Source organism: Aquarana catesbeiana, linkage group LG03, assembly GCF_042186555.1.
Source record: "Aquarana catesbeiana isolate 2022-GZ linkage group LG03, ASM4218655v1, whole genome shotgun sequence".
Lineage (NCBI taxonomy): Eukaryota > Metazoa > Chordata > Amphibia > Anura > Ranidae > Aquarana > Aquarana catesbeiana.
The window spans coordinates 598,039,288-598,058,187 of NC_133326.1; the positions used below are offsets into that span (position 1 = coordinate 598,039,288).

At 41.5% G+C, this 18,900-nt stretch overlaps 1 protein-coding gene across 2 annotated transcripts in view; it reads left to right on the forward strand.

Moving 5' to 3' along the window:
• KCNIP3 (potassium voltage-gated channel interacting protein 3) overlaps nucleotides 1-18,900 on the forward strand; it is a 240,095-nt gene that overhangs the window by 170,750 nt on the left and 50,445 nt on the right. For both annotated transcript variants that reach the window (XM_073622052.1, XM_073622053.1), the window contains 2 exons: nucleotides 10,029-10,153; nucleotides 15,722-15,791. In XM_073622052.1, the coding sequence (XP_073478153.1) occupies nucleotides 10,029-10,153; nucleotides 15,722-15,791 (195 nt within the window). The remainder of the gene's footprint in view (nucleotides 1-10,028; nucleotides 10,154-15,721; nucleotides 15,792-18,900) is intronic.

The window sequence follows — 18,900 nt, forward strand, 5'->3', positions numbered from 1 at the left end:
TAACATGTTCCATTTCTAGGTCCGTCAGAATTTTCAAAAGAAAAAGTCCAATGAGGTATACACACAATCAGAATAGACAATGAAAAGCTTCCATCTGACTTTTTCTGTTGGACATTCTGCTCGTGTGTACGCGGCATAACAATTTTTCTTCTAAGATTGCCCTGTATTTAGCTCCATTCCCATCAACTCCCTTCAGCTTCCCTGTCCCTGCTGAAGAAAAGCATCCCCACATTATGATGCTACTACCACTATGTTTCACGGTGGGGATGGTGTGTTCAGGGTGATGTGCTGTGTTAGTTTTCTGCCACACATAGCGTTTTGCTTTTAGGACAAAAAGTTACATTTTGGTCTCATCTGATCAGAGCACCTTCTTCCATATGTTAGTTGTGTCCCCCACATGGCTTCTCGCAAACTGCAAATGGGACTTCTTATGGCTTTCTTTCAACAATGGCTTTCCTCTTGCCACTCCTCCATAAAGTCCAGATTTGTGGAGTGCACTACTAATAGTTGTCCTGTGGACAGATTCTCCCACCTGAGCTGTGGATCTCTGCAGCAACCTCCAGAGTTACCATGGGCATCTTGGCTGCTTTTTCTGAATAAAGTGGTAGTAAACCTAACCTGTCAATTTTCTGCCATCTAAAGCATTATTAAGCAGTTTACTTATTGCTCTGTGTAGAATCCTTCCTACTTTGTTAGTTTTCATGTAATCTTCCTGCCGTAAGTCCTGCATTAATATGCCAGGGCTACGTAATTTACTTTTTCCAGTGGCAGCCCTGAGATCCCATGAAACTTAGTTCCCATTCACACACGTGAGCATAAGCATGTCGGCTCTGATTCGGGGGGACAAGTTTGGTGGTAATCCTGCCACGAAAATGAGGCTTGGCTAAATATTCACTGCACATGTGTGAGTCTATAGACCGGGGAAAGAAGAAAGGGCGGAAGTCCGGAGCGTATCGGATGCCAAAGACAATATTTATGATGGCGGCTGCACCTGGAAATGAGCATAGGAATAAAACACACAAAATAAAAGTAAGAAAAATGTGAAGGGGCTTGAATTTGCTGTGCAATTGTTTACAATGATTTACTATAACTCCTTGTAAAAAATTCAGCTGAGGAGGGTCGTAGTTTACTACCGCTGTAATGCTCTCCTTGCCCGGCCTGTCAGTTTAGGTGGATGGCTATATCTTGGTAGGTTTGCAGTTGTGCCATACTCTGTGCATTTTTGCATGATGGATTGAACACCTAATTAGTAAATAGAGCCCTACCTATGTGTAATTTAATCCCAGTATAAATACAGCTGTTCTGTGAAGATGTTCAAAGCTTGGGCTATTTTTTTATAACCTAACCCTGCTTTAAACTTCCCCACAACTTTATCCCTGACCTGTCTTGTGTGTTCCTTGGCTTTCATGATGCTGTTTGTTTGCTAAGGTTCTCTAACAAACCTCTGAGGGCTTCACAGAACAGCTGTATTTATACTGGGATTAAATTACACACAGGTGGGCTCTATTTACTAATTAGGTGACTTCTGAAGGCAATTGGTTCCACTAGATTTTAGTTAGGGGTATCAGAGTAAAGTGGGCTGAATACAAATGCACATCACACTTTTTTTTTTTTTTTGTAAAATATTTTGAAAACCATTTATCATTTTCCTTCCTATCATTTTCCTTCCATTTCACAATCATGTGCCACTTTATGTTGGTCTATCACATAAAATCCCAATAAAATACATTTAGGTTTTTTGTTGTAACAAAATGTGGAACATTTCAATGGGGTATGAATACTTTTTCAAGGCACTGTAGTTACATAATTAGTCAGTTTAAAAAAAGACACAAGTCCATCTAGTTCAGTTAATGCCAAAATTTAAATAAATAATTAGAAAACCACCATATACCTTCTATACCCACAGTTGATCCAGAGACAGCAAAAAAAAAAGATCCAATTTGCGCCAATCTATCCTGATTGGCTGGGGCAGAATAATACAAATCCCATGCATGTGCAGTTAATTCATCCCCGCAACCAGCAGATGCCAGGATTGCTACTGCAATGAAGTTTGCAAGGATGTAGATAAGTGCTTTTTGCAGTAGAGACAAAATAGATGGAATTTGATGGATAAGCATAAATGATGCTTTTTCAAGCCATGGAGAAATGGTGGAATGAAACGCAGGCTCACTGAGACCCTCAGGAATGACAAAGGGAGAGTCAGTCTTCCATTAGAGGCAGTAGCTGGGAAATACACATGCACACCTGAGTTTGAACTGCATCCAGGCAATGAAGATAAATCTCCTTGTGATGTACTGGGGTCAGACAGAAGGACAGGAGCACAATGTCCTGGTTAAGGTGAAAGGCCCAAACCACCTTGGGAAGGAAGACGGCGCTAGTTCTCAATGCTTCCTTGTCATTGTGGAAGGCCACAAAGCCTCTAGTTCAGACACACACATTGCAGAGGTGATGGCACCAAGGAAACAACCTTGTGAGTTAGCTTAGAAAGTTGAATATCCTGGATATGCCAAGAAAACAAAATTCATATACCACAGGTGTGCACGCAAGGGGTGCTATGTAAGAAAACCCCTGTACAAAGGTCTTAAAGCGGGGTTCCACCCAAATTTTGAACAATATCTGTATGTATTCTCTTCCTTGCCTAGATGCTGACATGCCGTTTAAAAAAATGTAAATCGCAGTAATTACCTTTTATTTTTCTATTCTTCTTTGCACTTCCTGGTTCTCCTCCCGTGGGAGTAGGGGTGTTTCTAGCCTCTCCCAGACTCCGCACAGTCTCCTGGGAGCTAGTCTCAGGCTTCCCAGGATGCCACTGAGCATGTGTGGGAACGAGCGGTGAATGCTGGGAGCACAGCATTCACCGCATCCAGGAAATAAATGCTTGTGGGCTTCAAATGCCCACAATGAAGATGGAAACCGCCTGCAGTGAATAATATAAGTTATTCTTTCCGACGAAATCTGACACAGGCGGACATATTACACACAATATGTGAGTATGTAATGCTGAGAAGAAAAGTTTGTGAATGAACTAAAAAAAAAAAAAAAAAAACGATAGATAGGTGGACCCCCGCTTTAATCAGAGAATGAGTAGCCGTTGATCCGGGTCTGATTGTAAAAAAGTTAGGATAAGGTTGGGATAAAAGTGTCTTTCCTTGCACCAAGCCAGGTATGGCTTCCATGTTCATTTACATAATGGGTTTTCTGGCTTTTAACATTATGGGGCTCACTGAGTTAGAAAAGTCCCTGTCCCTCAAGTCCTGGGGTTTGACAGCCAAGTCATTAAAGCCAGCGACCTTGAAGCAGGATGATACACTTGATAAACCGATTCTTGTGACAGAAGAGTCAGTTAATCTGAAAAAGCCCACACAGCATATTCCCGAAGTCAGATCAGGTGCATCTGGGCCAGTCCAGAGCTATTTATTGAGGACAGGGTTCTTTACTGTTAGAACAGTAAAATGTGGAACTCCTCCCTCAGGAAGTGGTACTAGCTGCATCAGCATAGGCCCTGTAATTGCAGTGCAATGATGCAGAGAGCAGTACTTTCTGAATGCCAAATGCTAGAGAAGAAGTGATAAAAGGACCCTGTTTGACAAGTCATAAAAAGCATAAAATATACATAGGAAGGTCTAGAAGACCTAACACCCATTCTATCCCCATCTTACTTTTATACTCCAGCCCAAAATCTAGGTATACCCCTTAGAGGCTCTCTATTCTCCTTCCCAATACCCAATGGGCTCATTAAACCATTGCTACTGCTTTTGTATTCCACCCCCTATGTTTGTTTTTAACATTTTCTAACACCATCATTGAGGAAACCCTTTATCTCTACCTCCAGATTTCAGCCCTATGGAAACTTTTGAGACTTTCCCTTCCTCTTCTCCCCCTAACCCCGTTTTATCTACACAAAACGCAGCGCTCTACAGTTAGTGAGCTTTAGAAACATAACAAATATACCAAACAAAAATGTTCCTCTTAATGTATCCATTACCTTTTAATTGATGCTCAACCTGGTACATCCGTTGAAATATAAAGAATAAAAATATTTACACATAAAAAATATAAAAAATATATATATATAAAAAAAATTCACGTGGGGGCTGAAATTGGCTTTTGCTTATAGGTTTACTGACTTTCTCCTCGTGTAAACTGGATTCTACATATTTAAATTCCTTTACACATTTTTTAAATGAAGCCTGCCTTGAGAGAAACATGAAGGCTACTATTGTTAACCTCTCTCACTCTAAAAATGCTTTTTTTCCTTTGACTTACCTGACTTGTATACTTATTCTGCGTTAATGACTTAACATATATCAAAGTCAATGACTCAGCATAAAGGCCAGGCAACTAGCATTTTCAGCAGAAAAACAGCAATGTCGGCTCCTGCATTTCTCTTATGGCAGGTTTACTTTAACCATCAAATATTTAGTTGTCTGCTTCCTATTTTTATCTCAACACTTTGGATGCTCATATGAGGAAAGAGGGTTTATAAGATTGCTTTTTGTAGAACTGACCTTCAAATCCTGTAAAAGAAGCATATGTCTATTTATCTAGAAACAATTGTAAAAGCTGTGGGTGTTTGTCCTTCTTTATAAATCAAAAGTATAGCAATGATGGGAGATAAACTGTGGAATATTCGCAACTGCGTCATTAAAATCTACAAAAGATAACAAACACAGTGCACCATTAAATAAATCACATTCAACAAAGTGCAAGAATGAAACAATAAACGGTATATGTACATGGTTTGGTTTCTTGCTTGCATTTTATTTAGAATTTTTTTTACATACTTTATAACTTTTGCCCTGGACTTCTGCTGTCTTTTAAACACACAAGGCAGCCATTTCACCCAATCATTGCCAGAGCTTTATTTGCTTGAGTAGGATTGGCCCAGAGGGTATTTGCCCCTTTGCCGCCCTTAATCCCTTGGGGCAAGGACTGATGTGCACACTCTGTACCAGGGCCGTCTTTAATATTGATTGGACCCTGGACCCCCCCATGCAATTTCACTCTCCACCTGCTCTGAGATATACAATAAATAGCAGCTAGACTCAAAATCAATTTACTGAATCAGATCAGGCAGCGATTGCGATTGGTTGCCAGAGGTTACAGTGCATCATTACCGCTTATTGACTGGTTGCTAGAGGTTACCCCCCCACCACCAGTTTGCCTAGCTTTGCAGAACAGGCTGATGTTAGGCTTACTGACCACAGTTGCAGGCAGGACTTTTATACATGCCCCTTTACCTCCCCAGTGGGCAGCATTCAGTATAGGTGATGGTGGATATGATATACATATGAATGCCGCCTTTATTTATATATAAATGCCACTGGTCCGTGGCTATTTACATATGAATGCCACCTTTATTTACATATCAATGCAGGTTATTTACATGTAAACACAGTGGCTGCAGGTGAGTCATCTGTACACAACAATAGGGCAGATCTGGGAAGCATTAGTAGCAGCACACTGAGATATCGGGACACAGCACGGGACTAAAACTTCAAGGGATAAGGGAATTTAAACTGGGATAGTTGGCAAGTATAAGTATAAGGCAGGCTCTTTGGGCCCCACAACAATGATGGGGTCCAGGGTAGCTGCCCCTTTTGCCCTGCCTTAAAAATGGCTCTGCTCTGTACAATAAAGTGGCATGTGACTGTGCTATAAAAGCATATATTATAATATCGCAAACAAATAGATACAACTTTACATCAGTGTTTACTCAGCATGTTAATACAAATCACTTGGGAACAAAATCCCCATATGTGCGATGGAAACAAATACCTTTAATGAGGTTGAAGATGCTAGGAATAAACATAGTGTAAGCTTGATAATAAATTGTGCCAGACATGACATGCCATGAAATGGAAAGATTATAGGACAGCTGGGATGAGTATGTTGGCTCAGAGGTAATTTGATGCATTATAGGGTGCACTAGAAGAGAACTAAAGTAGTAAATGGATCTCTAGCAAAACAAATACCACTTATGTACTAAGCAAAGTTACTCAGTTTAACAGACATAGTACACTCACAGGCATATATGATACCAGAACCATGTCTGAGCTGCACTGCATAACTGATATGAAATAACACTGCAATGCACCTATTACAGATAGGCTATGAAAATGATGTCCTATACATGCTATATAACAATCAAACACTTGACCTATTTTCAAATTACAAGCGATAAACAAGCACAATACATTACAAATTACATGTCATACTACAATATTATTTATATAAAATTAAAGGAGGACACATTTCGTTTTCCAAAGGTGTCCAAAATGACGGGTCAAGAAAACACCTATACTATTTTATTTTAGCTGAAGTGGTTGAACTAAAAAACACCAGGGAACAGTATGGAATCTAAGTCCTGTGGAGACCACTTTTGTCTAGAAGGGCTGAAGAGGTCTGGGTTCAAGTTTAATCAAGCCACCGATTGCATGAAGTTTGAATTTCCTTCTTGTGTTTGTGAAGTGTACCTACAGATGCTTCCTCACACAAGCAAAAAAAAAAAAACAGTGTTATTATAACTGTGGTGATTACATTTTTCTGGTGCATGCATGACAAGTGGCCCTGTCCTCTTTTTTTTTGATTATACAAATAAGCCAGTGTTCTCTTTTTTTGCCGCTCAAAAGCTATTTGACTATTTTAACATGTCAGACTAGGATTCTAGAGTGTTGAGCCCCATAATGGTGGTCTTCAGGGTCTTTACTCTATACTCATTAATGAATAGCTCACTATTCAACCCACCCATCAAAATGTTGGAGTACATCATGGTTAGATAATACAGTGCCTTAAAAAAAATATTCATACCCCTTGACATTTTCCACATTTTGTCATGTTACAAGCAAAAACGTAAATGTATTTTATTGTGATTTTATGTGATAGACCAACACAAAGTAGCACATAATTGTGAAGTGGAAGGAAAATGAGAAATGTTTTTTAAATTTTTTTACAAATAAATATGTGAAAAGTGTGGCGTGCATTTGTATTCAGCCCCCATGAGTCAATACTTTGTAGAACCACATAGTTACATAGTTACATAATAGGCGAGGTTGAAAAAAGACACAAGTCCATCAAGTCCAACCTATGTGTGTGATTATGTGTCAGTATTACTTTCACTGCAATTACAGCTGCAAGTCTTTCTGGGTATGTCTCTACCAGCTTTGCACATCTAGAGAGTGAAAATTTTGCCCATTCCTCTTTGCAAAATAGCTCAAGCTCTGTCAGATTGGATGGAGAGCATCTGGGAACAGCAATTTTCAAGTCTTGGCACACATTCTCAATTGGATTTAGATCTGGACTTTGGGCCATTCTAACACATGAATATGCTTTGATCTAAACCATTCCATTGTAGCTCTGGCTGTATGTTTAGGGTCATTGTCCTGCTGAAAGGTAAACCTCCGCCCCGGCCTCAAGTCTTTTGCAGGCTTTAACAGGTTTTCTTCTAAGATTGCCCTGTATATGGCTCCATCCATCTTCCCATCAACTCTGACCAGCTTCCAAGTCCCTGCTGAAGAAAAGCATCCCCACAACATGATGCTGCTACCACCATGTTTCACGATGGGGATGGTGTGTTCAGAGTGATGTGCAGTGTTAGTTTTCCGTCACACATAGCATTTTGCTTTTAGGCCAAAAAGTTACATTTTGATCTCATCTGACCAGAGCACCTTCTTCCACATGTTTGCTGTGTCCCCCACATGGCTTCTCGCAAACTGGACTTCTTATGGCTTTCTTTCCACAATGGCTTTCTTCTTGCCACTCTTCCATAAAGCCCAGATTTGTGGAGTGCACGACTAATAGTTGACATGCGGACAGATTCTCCCAAATGAGCTGTGGATCTCTGCAGCTACTCCAAAGTTACCATGGGCCTCTTGGCTGCTTCTCTGATTAATGCTCTCCTTGCCCGGCCTGTCAGTTTAGGTAGACGGCCATGTCTTGGTAGATTTGCAGTTGTGCCATACTCTTTCCGTTTTCGGATGATGGATTGAACAATGCTCTGTGAGATGTTCACAGCTTGGGATATTTTTCTAAACCTAACGCTGCTTTCAAATTCTCCACAACTTTATCCCAGAGCTGTCTGGTGTGTTCCTTGGCCTTCATAATGCTGTTTGTTCACTAAGGTTCTCCAACAAACATCTGATGGCTTCACAGAACAGCTGCATTTATACTGAGATTAAATTACACACAGGTGGACTCTTTTTACTAATTAGGTGACTTCTGAAGGCAATTGGTTCCACTAGATTTTAGTTAGGCTCGGTTCACACGGGGGCGACTTGTCAGGCGACCTAGCCGCCTGACAAGTCGCCTCCCGTTCTGTGCTATGGAACCGTTCTAATCGGAGCGACGCAAGTCGCTCCGACTTAGAAGAAAGGTTCCTGCACTACTTTGGGGGCGACTTGCATAGACTTCTATACAGAAGTCGTCCTGCAAGTCGCCCCGGCAGTCGTGTGCAGGTCGCCTCGGTGAGGCGACCTGCAAGTCGTGCCGCCTCTGGTGTGAACCGAGGCTCAGGGGTATCAGAGTAAAGGGGGTTGAATACAAATGCACGCCACACTTTTCAAATATTTAGAGTATTTGTTAAAAAATTGAAAACCATTTATAATTTCCTTTCCACTTCACAATTATGTGCCACTCTGTGTTGGTCTATCACATAAAATCCCAATAAAATACATTTACATTTTTTGGTTGTAACATGACAAAATGTGGAGCATTTCAAGGGTATGAATACCTTTTCAAGGCACTGTACATACATATGGTGAAAATGTAGAGTATTGATTAAATTGCTAGTTGTGCTAAGAATCAATTTTCATGCTTTAAAGTGTCATTAAATCCGCATCATTAAAATCTATCAAAAAATGCTGTATTACATGCTGTTCATACATACTTTGTTTTCTGTATTCTGCAAAACACCTAGCTGATTCTGCTATTCTCTATCTCCCCTTCTGGTCCAAGTCCCCACTGCAGTTGAGGATTTTGCAGAGCAGTGTTGGCAGCTAGTGCACATGCTCAGTTTTTAGTGTATTTTCTGTCCTGAGTATTTCCTCCCTATCATCTAAGCAGCCCATGTGACTATAGATTCACACATGTGGGCGTATACACTCTGGTAAGTCACCTCCCACTTATTCTAAGACACAGGCTGGAGGGGCGTGACACAGTCTGTGACAGGCAGAAAGCCGCCAACCCCATTCTATTGCCAAAAAATAATAAAAGTTTAATTTCAAATATATATTTGTATGACAATTTAAAATAAACAGTTTATTGATATTAATTATTTATTTTTACTCTGTATTTCAAAGGCTGATTTTTTTTTGTATCTTTTGTATTTTGAATATGTGACCAGCAGCGGAGAACTAGAAGCTCCTGCTGCCCCTGTTTCCCAGCAGACAGGGTGGGAAAGAGCTGGTTCATATAACAGCTGTGCATCGATTAGGAAAAAAGTTACCTAGATTTTCTTTATTTTTATATTATATTTTAAATAGTTACAGTGCCATCATCCAATACAGCAAGAGAAGGGATAATCTAAATTAAATGGTGCGTGTTTGGTATTACTTTAACACAGTTGTATGTTCCTCTTGCTGCCTTCCCTAAATAAAGAATCTATACAAAAAATGTTGAAGCAGTGAGGTTTATTTCTTGAAATACACAGTCCATGCTTCCCCATGTCTTTGTACTTTCTCTGTCCTGGCTACAGACTAGTAAGAATGGCTTTAAGCATTGTGTAATATGCCAAAAATATATATTTACTAGAATATATTATATTATAATATATATATTACAATAGTCCATAAATATATGTACAGTGCAATAATCCACTTTCATATTATATATATATATATATATATATATATATATATATATATATATATATATATATATATTGTATATATTTCATATAATATTAATAAAGAGAGAGACAGACATGAAGACAGACATACACTATATATAATATATATATATAAATATATAAATGTATGGATTATTGTTACAATCAAATATAATAGGAGTGACAATATGTTCATGTCTTGCAGATAGCAGTGACAGTGAACTGGAGTTAACAACGGTGCGTCACCAGCCAGAAGGACTGGAACAGCTGCAGGCTGTCACCAAATTTACAAAGAAGGAACTTCAGTCTCTCTACCGAGGATTTAAAAATGTGAGCATCAGAGATGGCAATATTTATTGTGGAAGCAGAGACTATCTACCTTATAAGAGTATGTGCTTATGAAAATATGAAAAAAAATGATCGATCTGTAATTTTTTTGTAATGTGACCACTTTCGAAATAGCTGAAAGGTCTGACTAATCCGGGAGCATGTTGGTTGGACCTCTGCAGAGGGACTGCTGATCTCACACAGAGAGCAGCAGTCTTTAGCTGCTTATGACTGATGGAGGACGGGATGTAAGAGCACTGGGAGTTATGTACAAAAAAAAAAACAATCACAAGATTTTAAATACTTACCATTTTGATTCTAAATGTAATCACATAATTTTTTTCCTAAAATAATATAGGTGTTATACTTACCTGATCTGTGCAATGGTTTTTTAAACCTCCTCTTCTATGATCCCCACCATCGCTCTCCTCCGTTCCATGTGCCCCCATAGCAAGCCTCATACAATGGGGGCACTTGTGCAGGCTTGGTCCAGAGCCAGGCTGTGTGCGTCTATAGACACACAGCCTGGTTCAGCCCTGCCCCTGCTCCCTTTCTTATAGCATTTGATTGAAAGCAGCGGAAGCCAATGGCTTCTGTTGCTGCCTCGGAATCCTGTGAAATGAGAGAGAGTAGTGCTTCTAGTTGAAATAACAAAATGTCCCCGACTCTCCCACAAAGAGAGATACAGGTATGTGGGGAATTGTTTTACGTGACTGGCAAAATAGCACACAAAAAACAATATGCTTAAAAACAACAATATTTATTATACACAGACAAAAATCTGAGAGTACAATCTAAAACCATGAAAAATGCTGCCATGTTTGTTATACAACCAACAGAGTCAAAGGCGATGATGCGTTTCACCCAAATTGGGCTTCTTCAGGATCCACTTGATATTCACAATGTATTAACTAATAAATGATACAAACAGTACATTATTTTACATGGTATGCCTGAAGATTGCTGTATACATTTCATATAATAACCAAAAATAAGACTGAAAACAAAATATACTATAACACCAACAAAACCCACAAAAATGAGAGGGGGGAAAAAAAAGAAAAGAAAGCAAGAGGTAAAGGAAAATACATATGAGCGTCTCTGGAGATAGCATGCAGGATCAATAGATTGGGGGGACAGTGGCAGAAAATCAGAGCACATAATACTATAGGACCAGGGGCGTAACTAGAAATAGCAGGGCCCCATAGCAAAATGTTGTATGGGGCCCACCTGCAAACAGCCCCCCCCCCCCCACAGCTGCCCTAGTGTCAATGCAGCGTGACCTGTGCCACATATAGCGTGACCTGTGCACAATGCAGCGTGACCTGTGCCCAATGCAGCGTGACCTGTGCACAATGCAGCGTGACCTGTGCACAATGCAGCGTGACCTGTGCCCCAAAAAACGTGACCTGTGCCCAATGCAACGTGACCTGTGCCCAATGCAGCATGACCTGTGCCCAATGCAGCATGACCTGTGCCCCATACAGCGTGACCTGTGCCCCATACAGCGTGACCTGTGCCCCATACAGTGTGACCTGTGCCCAATGCAGCATGACCTGTGCCCAATGCATCGTGACCTGTGCCCAATGCAGCGTGACCTGTGCCCCATACAGCGTGACCTGTGCCCAATGCAGCGTGACCTGTGCCCCATACAGCGTGACCTGTGCCCCATACAGTGTGATCTGTGCCTCATACAGCGTGACCTGTGCCCAATGCAGCGTGACCTGTGCCCCATACAATGTGACCTGTGCCCCATACAGCGTGACCTGTGCCCAATGCAGCGTGACCTGTGCCCCATACAGCGTGACCTGTGCCCCATACAACGTGACCTGTGCCCAATGCAGCGTGACCTGTGCCCAATGCAGCGTGACCTGTGCCCCATACAGTGTGACCTGTGCCCGATGCAGCGTGACCTGTGCCCAATACAGCATTGCCTGTGCCCCATACAGCCTCACCTATGCAGAGGAAGAGGCAAGCCACCCGGATCAGCAGAGAGCGGGATTGCCCGCTGTAATAGCTTTCATTTGAATTTCCCGTCTTCCCGGGGCTCATCGTCACATAGCCCCACCTCTTGGCCTGATGCCTTTGATGACATCACACGTCCCGCATTGGATTGGCGTTCTGTCTATCAAAGGCGCCGGGCCAAGAGGTGGAGCTATGTGACGTGAGCCCCGGGAACACTGGAAGTTCTAATGAAAGCTATTACATCGGGCAATTCAGCTCTCTGCTGATCCGGGTGGCTTGCCTCTTCCTCTGCACAGGTGAGGCTGTATGGGGCACAGGCAGACCAGGCTGTATTGGGCACAGATAACGCTGTATTAGGCACAGGTCACGCTGCATTGGGCACAGGTCACAGCTTGCCTCTTCCTCTCCTCTCTCTTCCCCTGGCTGGGAGACTGTGCCGGCGGTGCTCTCATCCTCACTGGGCCCCACTTGGCTGCGGGCCCCATAGCGCCCGCATGGGTCACTATGGTGGCAGTTACGCCCCTGTATAGGACACTCGCCCCAAGATGACGAATAACACAGGAAAATGATGGGGAGGCTAGTTCTCAGTAATCATATGAACCGGATGATATCCATCCAAATAGTAGGAGAAACAAAAAAATATATATATAATACACTGGCCCAGAAAATGAAGAGAAAAGTGATACATACTGTACAAATATCCCCCAAAAAAAACAAAGAAAAAAAAACTTACCAAGTAAAACACGTAAGGGTAGTCCAGTTTAAACCCTGTAAGCCAGGATAATGTAAAAGAAGAGGATAATAGTCACAATCCATCCAAGATTGGGTCAATCCTGGATGGGTCAACCAAAAACACCAGCTATATTGAAAGGGGAAAATAAACCACTCCAAAAACAAGAAGTTATAAATAGAAAGCAAACCGACCGGGTTATATATAGCAATAGGATCAGAAAGATGTATAACCCATGAAGTACATTACAACACTCACCCCTGTATGCAGCCAGACTCGCAACAAGTGCCACCGGATCGTCCTGGAATCTAAAAATGGCAACGCCAACACAAAACACCACACAGGGGGCTATTTATGCACCCTACGTCCAGCGTGTACATCACTGACAAGGAGCCAAAGCTGGATCAGCACCGGATATTCCCCCATGTTAATGACGCACTTCCAGTAAAAACCGGAAGTGACGTCCATGTAAACCAAAGTGTCCGACCAACAACCACTCTCAGGCACACCGCTGGATCAAAATAAGAAAGTATTAGATAGGTAGATAAGTAAATATTTTAGGGAGAGGAGGGGTCTGGGGGAACTGAACATGGAAGGTTTTTTACCTTAAAGTGGATGTAAACCCAATGTCATCCTTTCTAAACTACTGCCATGGGGGTTATCTATAAGGATATACATGCCTCCTGCATGTATCTATACCTGTCAAATGTCTCCCCTCTGTCTGTTATTAGACCCGAAAAACTGCAGATTCTGTGGGTGGGTTTGTTGTCTGGAGCTCGGTGGGTGGAGTCGTGATGTCAGTAGACTCCCCGCCCACCTCTACACTCCCCTTGTCAATATGCATTTTTCTCCTGTGTATTTCTAACATTGAACTTCTGCTGAACTTCTGCTATGATCTCTAACATCCAGTGAAAAGACAGGAAAGTAACCACATGACTTCAGCATGCCAAATAATGCTGAGGTGTGGAACAGCCAATCCTGGCAGAGCTGCTGAAGAAAGGAGTGGGGGAGGGAATTAAAAAATAATGCCTGTGTCTTAGGCTAGTGCACGAGATATGTAAATCACCTGTCACTCACAGCAAGGAGGAGGATTTGACAAAGTTTTTCTCAGTTTGTCAAGATTTTTCTCACTGAACAATAAAAGAGGATTGCTCAGAGATGGATTAACTTCTGTCCGTCTGTGTGGCAAGACTGGGCTCAAATGATAGGAAATCTTATATGATGTCAGTATGATATAAAAAAAAAAAAAAAAAAATTGGGGGGTTTACATCCACTTTAATGCAGAGAATGCATTAATGTAAAATGCCTTTAGCTTTTACAATGACATTGTTAGGATTGTAAAAGACCCAAGACACTGTGTGTAGCATGCCATGGCAAATGGTGGGCGTGGAACATGCCTAACAGTGGGAGTGACTTAAAGAGGAATGGATAAGTAGACCTAAAGCTATTTGCCATACAGTGAGGGAAAAAGTATTTGAACCCCTGCTGATTTTGTACGTTTGCCCAATGACAAAGAAATTATCAGTCTATAATTTTAATGGTAGGTTTATTTTAACAGTCAGAGACAGAATAGCAACAAAAATATCCAGAAAAATGCATTTCAAAAAAGTTATAAATTGATTTGCATTTTAATGAGTGAATCAAGTATTTGATCCCCCTATCAATCAGCAAGATTTCTGGCTCCCGGGTGTCTTCTATTCAGGTAATGAGCTGAGATTAGGAGCACTCTCTTAAAGGTAGTGCTCCTAATCTCAGCTTGTTACCTGTATAAAAGACACCTGTCCACAGAAGCAATCAATCAGATTCCAATCTCTCCACCATGGCCAAGACCAAAGGATGTCCTGTCCAAGGATGTCAGTAGACCTTCACAAGGCTGGAATGGGCTATGAGGCCATCGCCAAGAAGCTTGGTGAGAGGGTGACAACAGTTGGTGCAATTATTCGCAAATGGGAGAAACACAAAATAACACTCAATCTCCCTCGGTCTGGGGCTCCATGCAAGATCTCACTTCGTGGAGTTTCAATGATCATGGGAACGGTGAGGAATTGGCCCAGAAATACACAAGAGAATCTTGTCAATGATCTCAAGGTAGCTGGGACCTTAGTTACCAATAAAACAATTGGTAACACACTATGCAGTGAAGGAATGAAATCCTCCAGCGCCCGCAAGGTCCCTCTGCTCAAAAAAGCAGATGTACAGGCCCGTCTGAAATTTGCTAATGAACATCTGAATGATTCATAGGAGAACTGGGTGAAAGTGTTGTGGTCAGATGAGACCAAAATCAAGCTTTTTGGTAGCAAGTCAATAAATATGTTACATACAGTGCAGTGGCCAGGACTACATAGTTTATACAGTGCACAGGTTAGGAACACGTAATGTACAACACTATGGCTGGCCATACATTATACAATTTTTGTGTACAATTTTCCTTTAGATTCACCAAAACCTTATAATATGAGGTCAAACCTAAACACTTGCATTTCAATCAGGCAGGCCCACCCTTGCACTACATAATTGAAGGTAAATCTAAAGAAAAATGAGTAAGAAAATTGTATAATGTATGGCCAGAGTGTATACAATGCAACAGTGAGAACTACTGTATGTAGTATAAAGAGTGCAGTGTTCAGGACTATACTATACTATATGTAGAACATACAGCAGTCATAGAGCAAGGATCAAGACTGTAATTGCAGCAGTCAGGATTAAGTGCCCCATTATGTTGGTGGTCATTGGAGTGTGTGCGTTTTCACCTACATTGGAATCCTGTGGCCTGTGTGTCTTTATATTGGGGTATTTGAATTAGTTCTACTTTCCTAATATTCCTTCTGTGACAAAAATAATAAATGTAGCCTCTTTTTTCTGTTATTTTTTTTTAGGAGTGCCCCAGTGGATTGGTAGATGAGGATACATTCAAGCTCATATATGCTCAGTTTTTTCCTCAAGGAGGTCAGTGAATTTCTATTGTTTCTGTTTTATATAAAGTTTTATATAAAATTTTTGGATACTATAGTTTATAGATTATTAGAAATTTAAGTGATACTAAAGACTTTTTTGGTTAAAAATAACAAACATGTTATACTCACCTGCTCCGTTATAGTGGTTTGGCACAGAGCGGCCCCGATCCTCCACTTCTCGGGTGCCTTGCCGACGCTGCTGGCCCCTCCCTCCTGCCGAGTGCCCCCACAGCAAGCAGCTTGCTATGGGGACACCCGAGCCGCTGCTCCGTGTGTGCATTCACACACGGAGCTGCGGCTCGGCCCCGCCCCCTCTCTCTCCTTATTGTCTCACTGACTTTGATTGACAGCAGCAGGAGCCTATGGTGTCCGCTGCTGTGTCTCAGCCAATGAGGAGGGAGAGTCTCGGACAGCTGAGTCTCTTGTACAACATCGCTGGATCGAAATGGGACTCAGGTAAGTATTAAGGGGGCTGAGGGGGGCTGCTGCACACAGAAGGTTTTTTATCTTAATGCATAGAATGCATTAAGATAAAAAACCTTCTGTCTTTAGAACCACTTTAATTCATACAAAGCATTTCCTGTTCTTCTATCTCATGATTAGCTCATCTTAAGACAACATTATTTGGTGACTTGTGCCTTTTTTGGCATGGTCAGCTAGTAATGTCTGTGTAAATCTCATTTGATTGCATTCAAAGTCAAAATTCAGGCAAAATATTGCATTTTAGCTGTGGACAGAGTAGGGAAGGGTTAGAACCTCTGTCATTTGTTGCTGCATTGTGGCACCGATGGTGAGATGTCTCCTAACCTGCAGTAATGGTCGTTTACATCACATCATCAGGTAGGAATTAAAGTGATATTAACCGCTTGCTGACCATATATATGACATATACAGTGGCATGGTGGCACTGCTACGCAGGATCATGCACCTGGTACGTGATCCTGCACTTCCAGGTCTGGGGCGTGCCTTTGGGCCACCAGCGTCTCGCTCCCACTGTGATTATATGCAGCGGGAGCTGATCTGTGGGTGGCGTGGACTTGATGCCCGCCAGCACCCGCCGATCATTAGGCAGAGAGCCAGAGCGGTGATCTGCCTATGTAAACAAGGCAGATCGCCGTTCTGTCAGTAGAGAAGGGATTAATCCTGTGTTCCTGCAAAGCAGGAGCAGGGATCGATGCCTTCCCCTAGTAAAAGCACCTATCACACAGTACAGAAGCCCTGGCTAGGCACAGTTAACCCTTTGATCGCCCCTGATGTTAACCCCTTCCCAGCCAATGTCATTAGTACAGTGACAGTGCATATTTTTAGCACTGATCACTGTATTAGTGTCACTGGTCCCCAAAAAAGAGCCAAAAGTGTCAGTTAGTGTCCAAATGTCTGCCGCAATATCACAGTCCCTATAAGTCGCTGATTGCTGCCATTACTAGTAAAAAATTAATAAATAAAAATCCATAAATATATGACGTAGTTTGTAGACACTACAACTTTTGTGGAAACCAATCAATATACGCTTATTGAGATTTTATTTTACCAAAAATATGTATACAGAATACATATTAGCCTAAATTGATAAAGAAATTAGATTTTTTTTTTTTTGGATGTGTTTTATAGCAGAAAGTAAAAAAATATATATAATTTTTTTTCAAAATGTTGGTCGTTTATAGCGCAAAAAATAAAAACCGCAGAGGTAATCAAATACCACCAAAAAAAAGCTCTATTTGTGGGGAAAAAAAGGACATCAATTTTACTACAGTGTCGCACAACTTGCGCAGTTGTCAGCTAAATTAACGTAGTGCCGTATCACAAAAAATGGCCGGTCATGAAGGTCAAGTGGTTAAATCCAAAAGCAAACATTTATTATATTGCAGTTTTCCAATGGCTTGCATTAGTTTTCTTTTCTAGGCTTTCTTTCTTCTATTTTCATCTGGTGATCCTGCCAGAAATTCTGTTGTTTTTCAAAAAATACGCTGCCAGCAGAATGTATCAATTACACAGATGAGATAAACCATTTAACTTTGACAGGGGTGCTTTCCATGATCAGCTTTCATTTATGTATGTAAAATCTTTATACAAAAGGATAAGAGCAGTTTTCTGTAACTGATTATAAAGTATTAGCCGGAGTTTGGCTTCAATTTGTCTGCTGGTACTGTACATCTAACACTCCTATCCCCCCCCCCCCCCCCAGATTGCAAATGCTGCTGTTCAAATGTGCCCCCTGTGCTCCTTCATCCACAGTGTAGGCACTCTAATACAGGAGGTGTGTTACCAAGCAGATCACCAGGTGAAAACAGAGGGGAAAATGCCTAAAAAAAAACAAGAATGCAGCCACCACATCTAAGGATTAGTAAGCTGCAATATCTTACATTTTTTGTTGTGGCACTTTAAGGAAAAATCTCCACGAGACAACAGTGGTGAATGTTATGTTTGCTGTGATTCATGTATGTGTGTCACCAAGACAGGTAGTGAAGGGATAATCTGTCCAGCAGGGATTTGAGCAGCAATAAACATCTGACAGAAGACCAGGAGGATCTAACCTAACTCTTTTCAAAACTGAAAAGAAAAAGCTTTGCCGGGGGGGGGGGGGGGGTTGACATGAGTCTAAAAATGTTTCTTGGTTTTGGTTATTCTCAACAACATATTAAAAAATCCCACAACAAGCCCTTTAAACACTTGACCTCTGAAAGGTTTTACCCCCTTCATGACAAGGGCATTTTTTGCTATTCAGCACTGTGCTACTTTAACTGGTAATTGCTCGGTCTTGCAGCACTGTACGCAAATTAAGTCTATATCATCTTTTATATCATTAAGATGTGAGGTGGTGTTTCCATGGATCAGACTTGTTTTTCCAACACACCCCACAGAGGCTTCATTGGAAGTCAAAACATCAAACGCATTGTGTTCCTGAAACCATTCTTGAATTCATCAGACCAGGCTACCTTCTTCCTGGTGGTCCAGTTCTGACACTCACATGCCCATTGTAGGCACATTTGGTTGTGGACAAAGGTCCACATGGGCACTCTGACAGGTCTACGGCTAAGCTAGAACAAACTGCAATGCACTGTGTGTTCTGATACCTTTCTATCAGAACTAGCATGTACTTT